A 20,822-nucleotide genomic window follows, 5' to 3' on the forward strand; every position below is an offset into this window, starting at 1 on the left:
TTTCAAGGAAAGGAAAGTTGGAATATGTAACCCAGATGTCAGCTGTCTGGCTGTCCCCAAGTCTTCCATTCTTTAAGAGTTACTCTTCATTTCAATAATAAAACACACACACACACACACACACACACACACACACACACACACGGTCCTGCACGAAGCCCTCCTCTGGCTTCCTATAGAAAAAACTAGGATCTCCTCTTTGCCAAGAATTCATGGGAGCTCTGCTCTCCCTTAATTTCAGCTCTGCATCAAGCTTTATAGGACCATTTTGTTCTTTACCCACTTTAGCAGAAATGTAGACATTGTTGCTTTCAGCCCCCCTCCAAATACCACTGACACTAAAGCAGTGTGTAGAGTTGACATTATTGAAGTTTGGGTAATAGGAGGGAAGTGACATCACAGCCAGCTCAGCAAACAAATTAAAGTGTAATCTATGCAGTGCTATAATATCTTGGGTTTGTTTGAAAATAATTCATTGTAGGAATACTACTCAGCCCTTAAAAAGGTGAAATATTGCCATTGCAACAACATGGATGGATCCTGAGTGCTAAATGGATGGATGAATGTGTTAAGTGAAAAAAAGTCAGAAGTAAAAGGACAAAAAAACATGATTTCCCTAGTATGTGGAATATAAAATAAAAAGTAACAAATGAAATAATGAAACAAACAAAGACTTAGAGTCAGACAACAGAATGGCTGTTACTAAAGGGGAAGGTGGGTGGGAGGGCAGACTGGGTAAAGACAAAAGAAAACTAGACTTTGGGTGGTGAGTGTGCAAGAGAGTATACAGATATTCTGAGTTATAATGCTGTATACCTGAAAGTTAAATGGTGTTACATTAACCAATGTTACCGCAATCAATTTAATTTCAAAGTAAAAAAAATTAATTCATTGAGGGTTGGGGGTGAGGGAGTCGGTGGGGATATAGAAGAAACAAAATCAGCTGCGAGTTGATAATTATCAAAAGCGAGCGGTGAGTACATGGGGTTCGCCATACTATGCATTCTACTTTTGTACATGGGTTGAAATTTGCACAATAAATATTTAAAGGAATAAGCTCCCAGGTGATCCCTGATGCAGCACATTTCTCACTGGCTTCCGTCCGTTCTCTCATTAGCCTCCTACCACATTTGGGGACCTCCTCGCACAACTTCTGAGTCCACTGCCTCTCCTCCTTCTCAGGCGGCCCCAGCAAGCCTTGGGCTCTGGGACCCCTCTACTACCTGGGTCACCCATCAGAATGGTTTTCTGACTCCCTAAAAATAAAGAAATCAGCTTTCATGCTAAAAGGAATTCTGCCCCAGCTTTATAAAATACCGTTTAGGCAAAAGCCACACACTAGCATAGACGGCATTTTAGGTTAGATCTGTTCCTCCTATTTGTATTCTAACTGAAGTTCTGACAACTGGTTCTAACAAAGCTTGACACAGAGAATTATAACAGGACCAAGAGTTTAGTCTTGGGGAAAAAGCACAAGTCCAATGTGGCAAATGGGTGACTATTTTGCATTCTAAACAAAAGACATGCAATGTAGACGTTGTGTCATACATAAATAAAACCAGCTTTTAAAATAAACCAAGTAACTTTCTCTGGGCTACTCAACTCTACCGCAGTAGCCCAGCGGCGGGAGCTAGCACAGCCAGCTCATCAGCGGTGCCTGGGAGCCGGAGGGGCCTGAGCCCCCATGCACTCCAGTGAGGCTGGAGAGAGGGGCGGACGGGCATGCGGCCCACACGCTAACCTTTCTCCTATCTTAGCATCAGCTGGCAACTGCTCCTTTAACTTAACTTTGTTTACTTTGGCCTAGAAAACGCAGGCTTTGCTTAGTGCAGCTCTGGAGTCGGCTGAGGTTAATGTGCACACACACACCTCCCCAGCCCCAAAGGTGTGCTTATGAAGAGAGGCAGTGATGCTTCGGAAGGAAAAAAGTTTCACTTCAAAATACACGTGGGGGTAGGCTACGAGGGTCACCTCTGGATCACACTGATAATGTAAAGGTGGAAACTGTGCCTGCTGTCCCCTTTTCACATTTCCAAGAGGGAGGACAGGGGCACAGAGATTGGGGGTAGGGAGGGGGAGGGAGCTGTGGCTTCTGCAGCCACTTGCCAAATGCCTCTGAGCAAGGGGCTCAGAAAAGCGGACTCGCTACCATTGGCATGTGCCACTGTCACCAAGCACATGCGAGACAATGTCAGCACTTACTTCTGGCTCTAAATTGAAAAAACACTTCCTCTCTTTCTGCCAGCACCATTCTCCCTCCCACTCACCCTCGAAGTCTGACACAGTTTCCATTCCAAGGAGACCCGGTAATGATTCCAAGGAGACTGGGTAACATGTTCCAGGGAAAGGGCTGGCGCGCGGCGTGAGACGGGCACGGGGTGAGTTTAGGCTGAAACGAATTAGGAGACATTCGAAAGTTGCTCTTTGAAGCTTTTATTGCCCTACCATCGAACAGCTTCTCTTCGGGGCCGTGCATTGATTTTTCCTGACGATGAAGTGTTTCGTCTCTTCTGTGATCGAGCAGCCTGTTGGCGGCAGCCTTTTTCGGAGCCGTATTATTCCACCTATTAGGGAACTACCCTTCGGTCCCCATCTCACGCATCTCTAATATTGCTTTTCCGATCATCCCCAGCAAGGTAACATGGCCATTCCAAACCTCCAGCTGCAGGGAATTATGTCATTATTTGCTTTGCTCTAGTCAAAGTATTTTATGGGAGCTTCCTGTCATTTGTCCTGATCTATGCTACTATTTGTCAAAACATCACCTCCGAAATTGCCTGCTTCCCTAAGATGCCAGAAAAATATATTTCATGTCAAATAAAAGTTAAGCCATTATAAATCCCACAGGGGTTTCAAAACGGGGCCCACTTGGGATTTTCTCATCCTCGGAGAATAACGCCGACACTCAGAGCGGGTGGGCTTGCGGACGAGTGCACTGGCATCCTCCGTGCCCAGGGCCCCGCGCGTTCGAAAACAGGCCCCAGAACGTTTCTTTCTGACGCGCTTGTGCAGTGCGTGAGGAGGCTGACCCCGTGCGGGATTCAGTGCTCATACTGAGTGCAACGTAGGTGAGTATCTTTCCTATGTGGAAAAGGGGGGATTAGACCCCGAAGCAGGAACCCTGGAGTCTAGTCCTACAGCTGCTGTAGTTTAGCTGTTCCCATGACGTCAAGCACACCTTAGCCTCCCTTTGTCCCAGGTAGTTCATTTGTAATCTTATGTCTTAAGTCACCTTAGAAAGATTATTTACAACTTCTTCGCAGTTTCTCGGTGCCGTTGCCATCCATCTTTCCTTTGCCTTCCTCTGTGCTCCCTGCCTGGCTGTTTTGGCAACAGCTTATCGAGCCTCATTGTCACATTCAGATTAATAGCAACCTTCTCACAGCTCAGCACTGGCGATCTTACTTTTTGCTCCAAATTATTTCATGGCTGACCATTGCTTCCTTGGCGTTTAGGGCCCTCTGGAGTGGACTTGCAACCTACCATTCCAGAATAGTTTCTGGCAATTTCCTGCACGTCCTTTGTGCTCGTCTGTTTGAACTTTGATTTTGCCATTGTCTGAATGTGTCTTCTTTGTATTTTAAAGTCGTATCACATACTGCACAGATTTCTATATTTTTCTAGAATATAGATGGCAACTTTCTATATGGTAACTAGATGGTAAACTTCTGAATAACCTTTCTGAGAATAGTTACTAACATTTATTGATCTAATATTTTTTCCATGGATTGTGTGAGATATTTTACATCCATCATCTCTAGATTTTCTAATAACGTTAGGTGGATAGAATTATCTGTATTTTTCAGATGGAAAGTCAGAGACTCAAAAGTGGTTAAATGATGTCCTCAAGGCACCACAGCAAGCATGTGACAGCTCATGTCTTAGTTGTTTCACCTGCATCATCCAGAAAAACTCTACATTGAAGGGTAGTCAATAATATTGTAATAACTATGCATGGTGCTAGGTGGGTGCTAGACTTACCGGGGATCACTTTGTACACCTGAAACTAATATAAAATAATATTTAATGTCCACAACTGTAACTAAAAAATAAAATAGAAAAACACTAAATTGAATGAATTATGATGCTGGCACTTGCCCAGCACATGTAGCTAGGCAAATATACGCATAAATGAACGATGGTGTTTTATACCTTAAATGCAGCCCTCACTTTAGATAACTGCCACCAGGTGGCAGTAGTTTGCCACAGCCATAAAGTCTGGTGTCCAATTCACAAAACAGGAGGGCAGGAAGACACTGAAGATTATCTGATGCACTCACTCTCTTATTTTATGGTAAGAAAACTGAGAATTTGTTCGCCTTTTAAATTGTTCAGATCTTTTAGTTAGCCAAAGAGCAAAACTTAAACTTGGGTCTAAAACATCCAAAGCTAGTGTTTTTCAATTATACCAACTTGTATATTTTTCTTCAAAATTTGTAATTTATAGATATAATTTCCCCATGTATTTTCAATATTAAAATATTCATTAAAATAGGAAATGTGATCAAAATTAAACAAAAAATTTTATTATAAAAATCTAAGCATTTTAAGCCAAGTAATACAGCTTTCATGTTAAAAAATGTTAAAATATAAATAATGCAAAAAAAAATTTACCAGCATCCCCAACAGCAGATAATTATTATTTTAGTATTTAGTCTCCCAGGGGTTTATTCATTTGTAAAACCTAATTTTTAAAAATTAGACATAATTTTTTATTTAAAAAATTTAAAACTAGACAGTTTTCTTTATTCGTTTCTAAAAATTAGATACAAACCAAGACAAAATTCAATAACTTGTTAATAAAATCTTAAATTTTCTCTATAATCTCACTTTCATAAATTGACATTTTCTTTAGACTACTTGGATCTTTTAAAATTCTCCCAACTTAACCATGTTTACTTGCTGATAAGGGAAAATCATTTTTAATATACTTCATTTTTTACTTCATATACTTGAGATCCTCTCAACAAAAATTTCAGTTTTATATTTTTCTTTTTTTCTCATTTTCTTTTCAGTAAGAAAAAGAGCAATGTCAAAACACTGTGTACCTAATCCATCTCCAAATGGAGATGTCTTTCTGCAAAAGGTATTTCATTTTCACTTTTGAGAAGTAATTCCTTCCCACCTCACCTGTCTTCTTAGGATGATGCTACAATACTAGAGGGGATTTCTCAGCTGAAAGGATCAGGTCAGTTACATAAAATAGTATATTTTACACTGGCGAGCATATGTGAAAATGGCTTTAAATGCCTGATTGAAGGTCAATCACATTGTCTTTACTAAATGATTATATGCCTCTTAGGGTGGGTGTGTCAAGCTTTCTCTGTAAACAGGGATGCTCTCTCAATCTATAAACACTACCACTGTTACTAAACTTGGGCCCACATGATTCCTCTCCTTCTCTGTGTCGCAGTTCTTGACAGTCTGTCGCCATTACCTTATGGGTATGCAGTAGCGGTGAGCAGGAGGGAAAGGAAGCTGGGGGGGGGGGGTAAATGCAAACGATCAGTACTGTCCTAACATGGGCCACTGCTGGAGTTAAAGATGCCAGGGAAGAGAAGGGCAAATGAGACAGGACCTGGGGTGACTTGGGAAGTCAGAGCAAGAGGATTGGGGTAGAAGCCCTGCTGAGATTGTCCTGTGACAACTTGGACTCAATACTCATGTAATTACGTATTCCTGAGGCCCCGTAATTCCAACTCTGAAATACTCACTTCATAAAACTCCCGGTGCCTGTGTATCTTAGCCCTCCAGCCTCTCACCATTCTTCCATCGATGAGATGGAAGATGAATTTGAGGAAATAATCATTTGATATCTCCTGCCAGGTGGGGTTAAGATGATCATGTGGCAGGAAGAACTGTGAAGAGAAAGTGCTCTGGGCTGGGGTCCCCATCCACCTAGGCCAACTGGGGAGGTGCCAGTTTGTGGCTCCCACTGCAGGTAGCCACTGAGGTAAGGGAACTGATGGAGCAGGTTAGTCTATAGGAGTCACCCTGATGGTTTCTCTTTCTGATGTGTACAGAACCAAGGATAGGAGCAAACAGTGGGTATCATTAGTGAGACAAATGTCAAGGATGAGCAAAATTGCCTGGTTTCTGCCTGGGAAGACACTAGCCTGTTAAAATCCAGTTCTCTGCTGTCTTTTCTTCCTGTGAGTGGCCTTTACTACTCACATACATTTCACTTCTGATCACCAGATGTGTGGAGGCTTTCTCCTATACCAAGCAATTCTGTCACAACAGGTGGGTGTCCTATAATTTAATTCTGATACTGTCTGCCTGAAGATAGTGTCAGATCCCACAGGGTAAGGGCTCAGTCTTGGAAGAATGCCACCCTCTCCACTCCCCCCCCCCCCCCACTTCAGAAGCCAGTCGCAGGCCCAGGTCGTATTGCCTGTGCTTCTGACCAACTGCCTAGATTCGAGGCTCCAAAGACCCACCCTCCTTGGGTTTAATTTCCTAGAGCAGCTCACACAAGTGGGGAAACACTTATGTTCAGTTACTAACAGACATGATAAAGGACACAGGTGAAAGTGCAGATGGAAGAGAAACATGGGGCAAGGAATGTGGGAAGGGGAACGGAGCTCCCATGCCATCTGGGCACACCACTCTCCCAGCACCTCTATATATATGTTCACCAACTTCCAAGTTCTTTGAACCTCAAAGTTTGGGGATCTTATGGAAGCTCCATCACAGAGGCATCACTGATCATTAGCTCCATTTTCAGGCCTTCTCCCTTCTCAAGGGAATAGGGGAGGGGAAGGAGGGGGGCTGAAAATCCTAGGCTTCTATTCATGGTCTTTCTGGTGACTAGCCCTCATCCAGGAGCCATCAAGGAGCCCACCCAGCCACATCATGAGAACCACAGACACATCTATCACTCACGAAACCACAAGGGTTTCAGGAGCTCTTTGTCAGGAACAGAGGTCAAAGACCAATAGGAAAACCAGAGGTATTCCTAGTGTTTTTATTATTTAGGAAATTACAAGGGTTTTAGGAGCTGTGTCAGGAACCGGGGACAGAGACCAATAAACATTTTCTGTTCTCTCACAAACATCTGTAGTTTAAATCTAACAAGCTTAATTCCTCTTATGAGTATTTAAGAGCTAAGAACATCTTTCATATCCCAGGGACCTTCTCCTGCAACCTCCCCCACCCCCCATCCCTCCCATGCACAGCACACACACTTCTCCAATCAGCCAGCCAGGCCTTTCCTCTATCCCCCATGGATATGGTTCTAAGTCTCTCTGAGTAGCTGCAGATCTGAGCGTCTTCCTTTCAGTATGGTGTCCAGATGGAAAAATATTCCAGGTATGAACCAGATAAGGACTTTCATTAACCATCTCTTCTGTTCTATATTCTACCACTTGAAACGCTGAAGCACAAAGAACATGGGCTTTGAAACACAGGGCGCAAATATTAATAGTGGTCATTAGCTGACATGTTAAACAAGTTACTAAATACCTCTGTGACTATTTTTTTAAAACTGATTTTGGAGAGAGGGAGAGGCAGTAATGTGAGAGACACATCAATCAACTGCCTCTCCTATGTGTCCTGACCAGGAATGGAACCTAGAATCTAGGTATGTGCCCTGACTGGGAATTAAACCCACCACCTTTTGGTGCATGAGATGACGCTCCGAGTCACACCAACCAGGGCCCTTGGACCCTATTTTTGTCATCTATAAAAAGAGTGTTTTATCTATTCTCCCACAGGTATGCTAAGGGAAAGTTTGTAAGTGCTAAATATAGGGGGGACTTCAGTAAGTGGTAACTAACAATAACAGTGTAAGTTAAGACCACTTCTTGATCATACTATTTGTTCTTACTCAACTGTTACTATGTATGGTCAGGGTTCAGTGAACAGAATCTACTCTGGCTAGTTTAGCAAAAATAATTTATAGCGTGACCCAGTGTGTACACAAACACACATACACACGCAAATATGTAATTCAAACAATCTGCTCAGTATTTACCCACCTGACAAGTGTTGTCCTCTGCTGTTTCTATTCCATTTTTTAAAATGCTAGTTATGACCCACAGTGTTCATTTCATGACTCACTAACGAACTGTGGCCCAGAGATGGAAACCACTGCATTACAGGGTATTAAATGGCTTAGAGAATCACTGAGAGGGCAGAAGAAACAAACTAGTCTGTGGGTCTAGGACCTGGGCGGCCAAGAGAGCTGCCAGCTCCAGCACACCCTGCTGCGGGACCCACATGCATGAGCACAATGAGCTGTGAGTCCCACACTAGTGTACCTGACCGAGCCCTGGTGCAAAGGGGTCTCGGAAATACAGCACAGGGAAGCACACCTAGGAGGCTGCAGATGTTAATCAAACTAATCCACAGAAACAGCCCCCTATCTGCAGTAAAACGCTGCTTAAACATATTTAAACAAAAGTACCCAGTGGATGAAGCATGCAGCATTATATCTAACCCTGATTAAACTGCGTATTTTCTCGGACACAGCCTATCATTGCTACTGCAGCGAGGAAAACCCCACATACTAACGACAACTCATACAATTTCCTTGATGGAGCAAAATTCAGAGGAACAAACCAATTGGAAATCTCAAGTTATATTTCCTTTCACAAACATATTCTACTCCGTCAACCTGTAGTCTAACAAAAGGAAATTAAACAAACAAAAACAAACTGAAGATTCTTTTCTTCCCCCCTCACAAAGAAACCTTAAGATTAAAAAGTTTATAGACTCTCTCTCTCTATATATAATTTTTAGACCAGAAACAAGAACAAGGAACAACTTTAACTTTTTATTATCTTTTAGTCCAGTTTATACACTAATTTGTATGAGTGAAAGAATTCAAATTTATTGACTAAAAGGCTTTGCTTGTGATTTATAGAGCAAGCTGAAAAATAAGTTGAAGGAGCAGCATTTAGTGAATTAAGTTTAAGTAATACAGTTCTAGGGGGACTTGTGACTGATGTACATTTGACTGAAAAAAGCTCACTGTACTAAGCTACCATGAAGACTTATACAACCATCAAATGCAAAAAAACACAAAAAAGTAAAGTTCTCCATGACCTCCACAGAGCACCAAATATCATTAGACAACCAAATATTTAAGAAGCTAAAGCTGGAAAGTTCACAGAAATGTAAAACACTAAACAAAAACTCTATTTTTCAGTAAAAAAATGTTTTCTCATTTTCTGTTCTTGGCATAAATTTTAATTCTTTCCAGTGGAACCAAAACCTCCTGAGCCCCTTTCAGTGTCATCCAAAACCTGGAAAGATAAAAGGCAGTGAGAGTGAATTTCAGATGTTCTCAGTTATCCCCAGCTCATTACTAAGTCTTTCATTCTTGCTATACCATCTTTTTAAAAAAGATTACAAAAAACTAAATTTTTAAAAAGCTCCATAAACTTAAATATTCAATAATTTTCAAAAAAGCTAAGCAAATAGAATTTCACAGTATAAATGATTTATTATCCAATGTAATGCTTTATGATAGCTATGAAAGTCATTTCAAGAAATTCTAAAACTAAGATTTTAATTTTGCTTAAAAATGGGACTAGTAACATATGCTATTTAGTTACAAATAGCATATTAAATCCTCACAATTTTAATTTTCCTTCACTGAAGACGTTACACCATTCCCTATTCAGTTTTTATGATACTTACTTGAACTTCCTCTATTTCTGGATAAAAAATCCGTTCACAAATGAGCTGTGCAATTCGGTCCCCTTTTTTTACTTCAAAGAGAAAAAAAACAAAACAGTTTGGTACTGATCTTTTATTAACACATTCTCTATATCCTGCACTGTACAATGAGAATTAGGGTGTTATTTAGCCACGTGACTCAGGAAATTCCCTGTATCTATGTGACTGTGTATTTAACGTACCTTCAAACTTTTCTTTGCCAAAATTAAACAGCACAACACCAACATTTCCTCTATAATCTTCATCTATGACACCAGCTGGAGCAAAGAAAAATAATGTTAGCTTGTTTTATGCTACCAAAACACTATGAGTGTATAATCACCTCAAAATCACTCTTACGTGGCTCTGAGATTTTTATACAGCTGAGTAAGTGAACTTTGCTCTGGTACTATGTAAAGCCTGAAGACTAAGAAATATTAGCAATATGCAAATAAGAATTTAGAAGAAGGCAGTCCTTATTTTCCACCAGCTACCCTTCCAAATGGTGACGGTTTCCTACTCTAACCTGGAAGCGACACTCAGCATCTCAGACAGGTAGTCCTGAATCACTCTCTCCAAACCTGCTGTCTATCTGCTGCACACCTGCCAAAAAAGACTAGGAGACAATTATGATTTGGGCTTTAAAGGCTTTTCCTGGTAGCAGCTTCTCACTAATACCCACAATGAAATACAATAGAGTTGTAAATAAAAATGTCAAAAAGCCTGAAGATTTGCAGTGGAATCAGTCAACGCTGACACTGTTAAGCAGCAGTCTAGCAAATATCAGAACATTTTATTTTTATAACAAAAACGGAGCCGAACCCTTCAGTTCATCATCTTTCCTTAGATAATGATCTCTCAGAACACATTAGCATATAAGGTTAACAATGAGCACACCAATCCTGTGTAATTAGTACCTGCTTGAGGTTACAAACATAAGGGCAAGAGAGAAATGTAAGGCAGGGCCCAGCTTTGGCCCAGAGAAGTACATTTACCAGACTTGTTAGCCTTTATCTTTGCACCAAGAATTTAAAATGTTTCCATAAACACAAGCATAGATAATATAGGTTGTACCAGGCCTTCTCATTTCCTTTTTTAAATATTGAGACTTAATTCACAATTCAATGATTTTTAGTGTATTCAGAGTTTACAACCACCACCACAATCAATTTTAGAACATTTTCATTACCCTAAAAGAAATCCCCTACCAACGAGCAGTCCATGCTGGATAGAATTCATGTGAGCCTAATTCAAAGTAGCTCCATGTAATGTCTTCCTATTAACACCTACCTCCTAAAAAACAAAACAAAAACAAAAAACAAAACAAAAAAACCCTCTTATCAAAGAAAAAAAAGGAAATAAAGTAATCAGGAACTTAGCTCCATGGGTATCAATGCTGGTTGACAGGACTCATTACTTAAAGGTCAACTAAAAAAATTTTTAGAATAAAGGTAAGCATTTCCTTTCAATTTTCTCCTATAGGAAAACAATGGATCTTAGCAGAAGTTTAAATGAACCCCTGTGCCTTATGAATGAATTACTAAAAATCAGTGAAACTGAATTTTAAGTACTTCTTAAAAGTCTTCCTTTCGACTTGTACAGCAATGACCAAGTCAAAGAATACTGAAGCCCGGTTTCTTTCCCAATTGCCAGTTAACCGTTAAATTCGTCCTTAATATTTATTGAAATAACTGATATAACACCCTCAGGAGGGCATGTTATCCATGCCAGAACAGATGACCACAGAAAGCCATGGGATCCTGTGCTGCGCAGCTTGGAGCACAGACTAGGCCTCACCTACTAGAATGTGTTAGATACAGACAGTGCGACCTGTCTCCCGGATTCTTCTGCTCCTATTTCACTAGAACACGTTCACAGCACCCAAAGAGTACAGATGCATGTAACGTGAAAGCTAATGCTCCCCACCTCTCGGTAGCCGATGCTACAGTAATATAGTATTTTACATACTGCTTTCTTTTTTTCCACTTCGCGTATCGTAGACATCCTTTGAGATTAATATATATAAATCTTCATCACTTTTTAAATCCAAGACGCAGCCTGGCCGGGCGTGGCTCAGCGGTTGAGCGTCAACCTGGGATCCAGGCGATCGGGGTTCGGTTCCCGGTCAGGGCACATGCCCGGGTTGCGGGCTTGATCAATGGCTCTCTCATCATTGATGTTTCTATCTCTCTCTCTCCCTCTCCTTTCCTCTCTCTGAAATCAATAAAGATATATTTAAAAATAAATAAATAAAAAAAATAAAAAATAAATAAATCCAAGACGCAGAAATACAGCAGCCCAGCTTGCAGCACGTGCAGGCGGCCTTGGCAGTTCCGCCGGCGCGCAGAGCCCTGCCCGCAGGGCCCTGCCCGCGCGTCCTTGCGCGCTGGTGCTTTCTGGCCTCACCCAGGTTTCCAAAGAGCGCCTTCCCGGGTCAAAGGGTGTGTGCATTTTAAATGTTACGGACAGTTTGCAAAGAAGGTGTGGCACTTCAAACTTCCTCCAAGGATATCTAAGGAGGCCCGTTTCCAAGCTCCTTGCAGGACCAGACGGTAGCAACCTTCTGAAGTCCAGCCAGTGTGACGCGTGAGGAAAGGGGCCCCTGGCGGTGCTCCATGTCCCGGGTGACTAACGAAGACGGACTGGCCTCCTCAGATGACACCTGCACACTTGCCTGTCCTCTATATTCTACGGTATTGTCTTCTTATCCTTTTGGGTAGTTAACCCTTTTGCATACGACTTGTAAATATTTATTGTTTTTAGTTTATGCTATCTTCTACAGCACAAAAACACTCCCTTTGTGCAAAGGCCTTTGCTATCTATCTGTCAAGTGGTTCTATCAAACTCAAATGGCGGGTGCTTTGAATTCCGCAATGCCAGGTGACCTACCAAGATTCTATGCTCGGCACACAGGCATGGAAAGCCTTCAACTAACTGAAAGAAATGAAGTTGTTCGAAGTCGATTAAAATGTATGGCAGGGGAAAAAGGCTCTCAATTAAATTTTTCTTAGCATGAATACCAAAAGTATAAAAAAAATCCAATAGTTCCAAGTTCATTTATTGCTCAAAGGCAATTTGACCTTCAAGAAAAACCCACGTAAGGGACATAAATCACATCAGGGATATTTCTCTTCATGAGAAAGCAGCAAGTATTTTGAAGTTATCACTGGAAAAAGCATGCATTGGAACTGGCAGAGTGATTAACTGACTTCAGGCAACGTTTTACTGTGTCAAGACTTTGGCATGTCATTTGTTGGAAACCTTTTGTGAAAACTATCCACACCTACCAGATGTGAATTCTGAACAGAACCCTGTATACTCAACTGTTCCCTTTGACCCTCACTTACAGCTGGGATTCCTAACAACATCCCTCCTCTGAAATAAAAGCTGTGGCCAACTATGATAAACTTGTGCCTAAAAGACATTTTTAAGATACTCTGCATCCCAAAACACACCACAATGTGATCTTATAAATTATACCAAACCAACCACCAGGCAAACTAACTTTCCATTTCCTTTACATGGGTTTTTTTTAGAGGGTTGTTTTCAATAGAGCAAAAATTAGTAACACAGTTTCCACATTAAAAGGAAAAAAATCTGTGAAGTCCCTAGGGCACAGGAAATATAACTTCCAGGATGTAATATGTACCAAATAGTATCGGATGCTTTACATACATTATCATTTAAGCCTCCATCCCTTCACAGGTGGGCACACTAATTTTCATTAGTGTTACTCCAAAGCCCATGTTCCTTTCCTAACCCTTTGAAATTTCTTTTTAAAAAATATACAATTTTTTACATCCCTAAGTTACACTCCTAGGTTACCATATTTGACCTTGTAAAAGTATTTTTTAAAAGTATACATAACTGAGCCCAGGCAATCCTCAACCTGAGTGGGCAGTCCATCCCTGTTGTGTCAAACTGAGCTCCTGTCTTGCCCCATAGCACCACCTAGTGACACTTTGGGGAGATTGAGGGGCAGGCAGGAGATAGCCCAAGGACAGGCCTCATCCCATGCTTGCTCATGCAGTGCATGTGACAAAGAGCTAACTCAGGACAGAGTATGGCTGGTGGTAGATGGGGCAGGGTGATCCACAGCATTTAATTGTGGTGAAAAGAACAAGGGGATTGGAATCACATGGATTGAGATTTCAGGGTTTTTTGTTTTGTTTTTTAAATATGTCTTTACTGATTCCAGAGAGAGGAATGGAGGGGGGGAGAGGAAGGGAGAGGGGAGGAGAGATAGAAAAACATCAGTGATGAGAGAGTCATTGATCGGTTGCCTCCTGCACGTCCCACACTGGGGATCAAGCCCGCAACCCAGGCATGTGCCCCAAACTGGAATCAAACAGCAGATCTCCTGGATCATAGGTCAATGCTCAACGGCTGAGCCATGCTGGCTGGGCAAGATTCCAGTTTTTAATGTGCCAACTTGGGCTCTTCTTTGAGTCAGTTTTCTCATCTGTCAAAAGCAGCTATGGCCTGGCCGGGCGTGGCTCAGCGGTTGAGCATCGACCCAGGATCTAGGTGATCAGGGTTCGATTCCCAATGAGGACACATGTGTGGGTTGCGGGCTCGATCCCCAGTCGGGGGCATGCAGGGGGCAGCCGATCAATGACTCTCTCATCATTGATGTTTCTATCTCTCTATCCCTCTCCTTTCCTCTCTATGAAATCAATAAAGATATATTTAAAAAAAAAAAAAAAAAAAAAAAAAGCAGCTATGTAAAAATGGTGGGAGGCAGAATCTAGCATATCTACTTATCCAAGGGCCAAGGCATCTTCTTAGTGGAGCACTCACTACTGCTAATGGGGCTAAAGAAGGGTCAGGACATGAGAACCCTGTCAGTGGGGTATGTACCCCAATAATGAGGAGATCCAAGCAAAAGGGAGGCATATCAGGAAGGTGAGAATTTCCATACAGGAAGGAGCAGTTAGAGATCTTGCAAGGGTGGCTAGCAGAGGAGCCTAGGGCTCCCTCATGAAAGGGGCCTGAGGAGGAAGTTGCAGGCTTTAGGAGGCACGAGTAAGGCTTTGTTATAAGGAAGTAGGAGCCACGAAGGACTTGCTCAGCAAGGAACTGAGACAGGAAAGCACAGGGTCTTCTCTCCTCACTTCAGGGAAAGACTCTCTCTTTCTTTTGCCAAACATGGATACCTCTCTTAAGGAGATAAGAAAAATCTTACAAGACAAACCTGCATTTTCTAGAACCCTTTGCTTAAATGACATAAAAGCTTTTCCTTCTCTTATAATAACAAACTTTCTTCTATGCATGGAGTCATTTTTGGACTAAATGCAGATTATCAGTAAAACCAAGGCCGAAATCCCACCTGTCAGATAGTGTCTAGTTAGCATAGTAGTAAAATAACATGCATTTCAAATAATAGTCATTTAAAAATTAAACACACTCAAACAGCATTTGAAACTGTATCATAATTGTCTTAATCAGATAGAAATTTCTAAAAGACACAATGAAACCATTTCCTTTTGTTGAAGATAAAAGTACAATTTTATATTTGATTATTTATATATTCCTCTTAAGCAAATGCAAAGTAAATACTTGGAAATATTTTCAGAATAAAAATGTAAATATAATACCTCCTACATCTATGAAGTGTTTTGCAGCCAAGCCAGAACGTGGAGCTAAAAAACAAAGAGGAGAAATTGGTTATTTTAAAGGGAAGGGCAATTACCAGATATAACTGACACAATTTAAGCATGTTATTACTCTTATTTCCCATCACTGATATCTTCACCTTAACTTTAGCAGGTGGTTCTGAATTAAAGAGCATACTTATACTGTATGACAAAAGCAGAAAATAATAGTTTAGACAAGACTGACGAGGTTTAAGTCGAAGCCAACTTAAGCCAGTCCCACACAAGTTCAGTCTATTGAGGACTAGGGTGTCGTAGCCATGGACTGCTGGAATGAACTGAGGTGAGCAAGTGGGGACAACCCCAGACAACTCTATGAAGAAGCCTGGCCACAAGGGGAGGACTGTAGCTGGCAAGAACATGGAACTGAGGAAAAGGACTTTTGCTTTAAGATGGGAGTTCTGAACATGTTGCAATGTAGATGGGAAGGGGGGGGGGGGGGGGCATAAGCCTAACCAAAGAGTAGCAGAACTTAGCCTGGAACTTGGGACTCCGATTCATGACACAGATGCCAAAAGTCATGTCTATATGTAATAAATAAACCAGAGTAAAAGGCTTATTATCAGTTAAGCAAAATGCCAAAAACTAAACCTTAGAAAACTCAAGTTGCTATGCTTTTTATTCCTATGCCTTTTATTCTTAAAATGAAAAATAAAAAGCTAATTTTATACCTTATTACTTGCTACCTTGACCTCAAGCCTACCATTAATTATCCTAACTTCCAGTATTTTATTCCAGAATCATTTAAATCAGGAAGCTTTGTCAATAAATGCTGCCCCCTCTGGCCTTTATTTTTATTTCACTTCATCTCCTGATCCCCCACCCCACCAACCTCCACCAAATACACTAAAAATGTGGTCAAAGCTGCCAAAAAAGAGATAAAGAGAGCTCATAATTTTCCTTTAAAGGCTGAAGTATTAGCAGTTCTCATGGCTAATAAGATAGCGGTAATCTTGCTATCACCTCCCACCCCAACCCTGGAGAGGAGAGGGTGGGTCACCAGAAAGTAATTATGCTCCTGCAAAGAAGTTTTAAACTCTCCAGTGACAACTGAATCACTCCAGGGAAGTCAAACCTGTGAGCTTGCACTCCATTTAGTCCTAGCTCCTCCCTCTGTGAGGTGTTTCCCTCACTAAAGAATATCCCTCACCCTAACACACCCCGAGGGGGAAACCCCAAAGGCGAAAAGGCTAAGTGGCCTGATATACTGTGCCACCAACAGGAGTTAGAAGTTTCTCTCTCATGTAAAATGCCATGGGCCATTATCCTAAGCTTGTCTCTATTTTCTTACATAAAAGTATTAGCCATCCTCATCACCATCTCCACAAAAATCTTGACTTTATATGCAATCTGATTTCTGATGGGGGAGTTGGTGCTAACACTGGAAAAAGTGCCAGTTAAAAATCACCTATATTTTTAGTTGTTCTCACAGTGAGAACCTCTTGGGCCAATGTGAGCCTCTAAAAGCGCAAGTAAGGAATCGGAAAAATAGCAGAGATAGAGGCACACCTTGTTTTATTGCGCCTCATTTATTGTGCTTTGAAGATACTATGTTTTTTACAAATTAAAGACCCTCGACCAGCAAAAAGATTACAAGTTGCTGAAGGCTTAGATGATAGTTAGCATTTTTTTTAAAGCAAAAAAGTATTTTTAAATTAAGGTATGTATATTTTTTTAGACATAAAGCTGTTGCACACTTAACAGACTACAATATACTGTAAACATTAACTTTTATATGACCTGGAAAGCCAAAAGAAATCATGTGACTTGCTTTATTGTGATATTTGCTTCATTGTAGTGGTTTGAAATGGAAACCGCAGTATCTCCAAAGTATAACAGTAAATGAAATTTTCAAATGGCTGCATTTGCCATCACAGGGGGCACTTCCTTATTTTAGGACACAGGCCAAGAAATACTCCTTCCCTCATTTATACCCCAGATAAAACGAAGATGAAGGGACGTATCACAAAGAGCATGACAAATCTTAAATCACTTACCCACTCTTCCATAGCACCCAGAAGGAAGGGCTATCTGAATGTCAGTTTTCACAAGGGTTTTCTCCATAGGTGGTACTGTGTAATCATAGGCACTAGGAAGGAATTAGAAGAAAATAACTGGTATTTAGATATAGTAATTCTCTGTGAATTTTTATGGTTTAAGAGGCGACAATATATAAATGTATTCTCCCCTAAACAAAATTTGGTTGGGGAATTCAGGTAATTATTTAACAGGAGAGGCAGAAAAGACGGGACTTTTAGAAGGTATATGCTTCACTAACATGGTATGAAGAGGAAGATAGAGAACCGAGAGAGGACTGTAACAGTTAACATTTACTAAGCCCTTACTATCGCCCAGGCACAGTTCTGTTTTTCATAACTCATGTTATTCTCACAACAATCCTCTAAGGGATTATGATTATGAAAACCATGCAGAAGGAAAGGCGGAAATGGGTGGACCACATAGGGGGCAGAGCTGGGTTGCATCTGCTCTGCTGGGCTTGGTGGTTTCGCAAGCATGCCCAACTGTGGCCAGGATCTTCACTGGCTAGAGGGGGAGAGCTGATCACTGTGACCAGCCCTGGAGGTGCACACTGCTGAGGAACTGATCTCTAAGGTCCACCCAGCAGATGCTGCTACTGTTATTACTGTAGCCACCTGCTTGATAGAAATTTAAAGATAAGCAGAACTGGAAGTTACTTTGATGACTTTCATTAAGACTGGTAAAGCATTAGTGTATTTTTACTTCCTTCAACGAAATTTGCACTCTTCAAATAGTTAACCACTGATTTATTAAAGAGATGTTATTTCCATGTCTACTTCAGTAATGAGTTTCATTAAGACTGGTAAAGCATTAGTGTATTTTTACTTCCTTCAACGAATCTGCACCCTTCAAATAGTTAACCACTAATTTATTAAAGAGATGTTATTTCCATGTCTATTTCAGTATATGAGGATGCTCAAAGTACCTTAAGTCAAAGTCTCTCCTTAGACTCAGAACAGTGCTCAGACACGGTATAGTTAGACTACATGTTGTCAAACTATTTTTATTCATGAAAATTAAGGGATTAAACTATATCCCTTTCAGCTACAACAGTCTACCTCACTTTTCTTTTCTCCCTTCCTATCATCACACACTCCTTTCTCCTGTACTTACTTACGACTTAAACCAGTAGTTCTCACATTAGAATTACCTGGAATGCTTTAAAATATATCCTAAGGCTCGGACACCCCTACTTCCAATATCACTTTTCACTTACCTTAATGGTCCTAAGCAGTGTGGGGGAGGGCGGGGGCGGGCAATAAATTCAGGGACAAAAATTCTATTACGTTCAAGCCTTTGGGCTATCAATTCAGCACCTTACAAATCTCCTCACCTGTAAAACGTTCCACTCACCTGTTCACAATGTTGTGAGGATTTAAAAAATATTATAGAAAAGTTTTTAGCATAGGTAAAAAAGAATACAAATGAAAACGTGGTAGTATTACTAACATCCCTGATTCATATTCAACCCCTTTATGAAATTTCCAGTCTTGGGGCAAACTTAAATATTAACTCTTTAAACAAAAGCAGCCTTCATGAACCCTGCTTAGGTATTTTCATACTAAGCACCTAGGCTCCACCCTGGCTTTTCTTTCTATTGGGCACAGCGTCACGCTCAGGCCTTGAAGGCCAAGATGGGCCTTAGACATCTCTGCTTGGGGAGGGTGCAATAAATGTTGCAAAACAACGCCTCAGAGGGCATTTGTGAATATTTACTTACTATTCTACACTCTTTCCCAAATCCCTGTTGAATTCATGCTGAAGAGGAAAGCTAAAATTTTCAACATAAAAAAGTCGGAAACCATATATATATGCAAAAAACGTTTGCCTCTGTAATCTTTTACTTTAAAATTTAAACTTATAGCAGCAGAGGGCTTGGATGCCCTTGCTAACGTAACAGAAAGCTCTGAAATTCGGGAACTGGCCGTCTCCGCGTGGGGCAGGGATGGCGGGGGCAGGGGGCGGGCGCGCTCCTCGGGGGCGCGGCGTCGCCGAGACTCACCTGTACAGGTCGTAGCCCGCGGCCAGCGCCGACCCCTTGGTGGGGGGGGTGGCGTGCTCCGAGAGCCGCACGAAGCGGAGCCGCAGGCCGCCCTCCTCCGCGGGCCGGGGCCGCTTGCTGGGGGAGACGGCAAACTCTTCGGAGCAGGGCATGGCCGAGCGGAGCAGAACGCGGGCCGAGGTGGGCGCAGGGGGAAGAAGAGCGCGCAAAATGAGCCCCGGCCCCTGCACCGCGCTCAAATTTTGCATTTCCCGCCAGCCCCGCCCCGCCCCGCCCCTCTTCCTAGGCGAGCCGACAATTTGGCTGAGAGCGGGGGAGAGCGATTCAAATTTGTGGCCGGAGACCCTTCTCCCAAAGCCAATTTGGGATCGGAAACTATTGAGCATTTTTCAACTTTCCAAACTTAGCGCACGCGTCTAAAGCAAGGGGGCTTCGGAGGCCTCCCCCGCACACAAAAGAAAACCATTCCAACCCCAGGGGTCACCTAAATGGACTCGTTCCCGCGCAGCGGCGGCTGTGCGCCCTCCCCGGCACTGCGCCAAGTACGGCCGCGGGGCTGCCCCGGGCCCGACCTCCCCGCGGCTCCCTCCCAGGCCCGCGGGCGGGCGCGCGGAAAACCCGCGGGGCCCCCATCCTCCCCGCGCCTGAGGAAGCCTGGCCCCGACATTACTGGCGCCGCGACATCTCTGTCTCAGGCTGCGCGCGCCCGAGAGCAGCCAGGACGCCCCCGGGGGGACGGGGCGCAGTCCCGCCACCTCTGCGCTCGGCGGTGCGCCGCGGGCGCCGTTAAACGCTGAGCGGAGCAGCGACGTCGGGAAACTGTAGCCGAGCCCGGGGCGAGGGCGGAAGGGAGGCATCGGCGCCAGCTGCGGGCGCTGGTTGGCTGCTCCGCTTCTGCAGCCGGGTCCGCTCGCTGGCGACGGGCCTCCGACGGTGACCTCGGAAGCAGTACCCGCCGCGGTCCAGGGAGGCGGTGCGGCGCCGTCCCCCGCCGGGCGAGGGCCCGCGCCTCCGGGGACGCCGCGCTCGCCGTGCCCGAGATCCCGCCGCCGCCTCCGGGTGTCTGTGCCTCCCTCCTTCTATTCTCGTACTTTTTTTCTGGCCCCCTTTTTTCTGAAACTAGCCTCGAGGCCCGTTGCCTGGGTGCTGCCCCGCTGCTGACTCACCTGGGGCGGCGCCGCCCGCGGCCATACCTGCCCAGGTACGAACTCCCGCGGCCGCAGAAGGCCCGGAGCCGCATCACATCCCGGGGGAGCGCGCTGCGCTCGGTGCCGCGCCGGGGCTGCGGGCGGCCGCGCGCTCTGCTTCCCTAGGCGCCCAGCGTGCAGGTGTATTGTCCTGAAGGGGGGCAGGGGCAGGATCTCAAGGAAAATTGCAACGGCTCAGTTGAAACCCTAGCGCTGCCTCGGGTGACCCCCCTCAGCCCTGCCCCCCCCACGTGACTGTTACTCAAACAGACCTGG

The 20,822-nt window shown here is 43.2% G+C and overlaps 1 protein-coding gene across 2 annotated transcripts; it reads right to left on the minus strand.

Annotated features, from left to right (window-relative positions):
* Window positions 1-8,763: 8,763 nt before the first annotated feature.
* DUT (deoxyuridine triphosphatase) lies at window positions 8,764-20,585 on the minus strand. 2 transcript variants are annotated; one of them, XM_016211127.2, is made up of 7 exons: window positions 20,526-20,585; window positions 19,360-19,495; window positions 17,315-17,406; window positions 15,261-15,305; window positions 9,867-9,941; window positions 9,646-9,716; window positions 8,764-9,248 (listed from the first exon to the last, which is right to left on the minus strand). In XM_016211127.2, exons 1-7 carry the CDS (start codon window positions 20,548-20,550, stop codon window positions 9,192-9,194), a joined length of 501 nt encoding a protein of 166 aa, XP_016066613.2. In that variant the 5' UTR covers window positions 20,551-20,585; the 3' UTR covers window positions 8,764-9,191. The 2 variants fall into 2 exon arrangements, with proteins under 2 accessions (XP_016066613.2, XP_087677772.1); XM_087821646.1 differs by lacking the exon at window positions 20,526-20,585 and having other exon boundaries at window positions 19,360-19,840.
* Between the last annotated feature and the right edge of the window lie 237 nt (window positions 20,586-20,822).

The sequence above is a fragment of the Miniopterus natalensis genome, chromosome 1 (assembly GCF_054644295.1).
Source record: "Miniopterus natalensis isolate mMinNat1 chromosome 1, mMinNat1.hap1, whole genome shotgun sequence".
Lineage (NCBI taxonomy): Eukaryota > Metazoa > Chordata > Mammalia > Chiroptera > Miniopteridae > Miniopterus > Miniopterus natalensis.

What these genes read in the sequence shown, in the direction of transcription:
- DUT (XM_087821646.1), bottom strand. Translation starts at nt 19,745, where the DNA reads ATGCTCAATAGTTTCCGATCCCAAATTGGCTTTGGGAGAAGGGTCTCC. An exon ending in TGGGTGCTATGGAAGAGTGG is followed by an intron (nt 15,306 to 17,314) that starts GTAAGTGATTTA and finishes TTTGTTTTTTAG; the next exon opens with CTCCACGTTCTGGCTTGGCT. An exon ending in TGGCAAAGAAAAGTTTGAAG is followed by an intron (nt 9,717 to 9,866) that starts GTACGTTAAATA and finishes TTCTCTTTGAAG; the next exon opens with TAAAAAAAGGGGACCGAATT.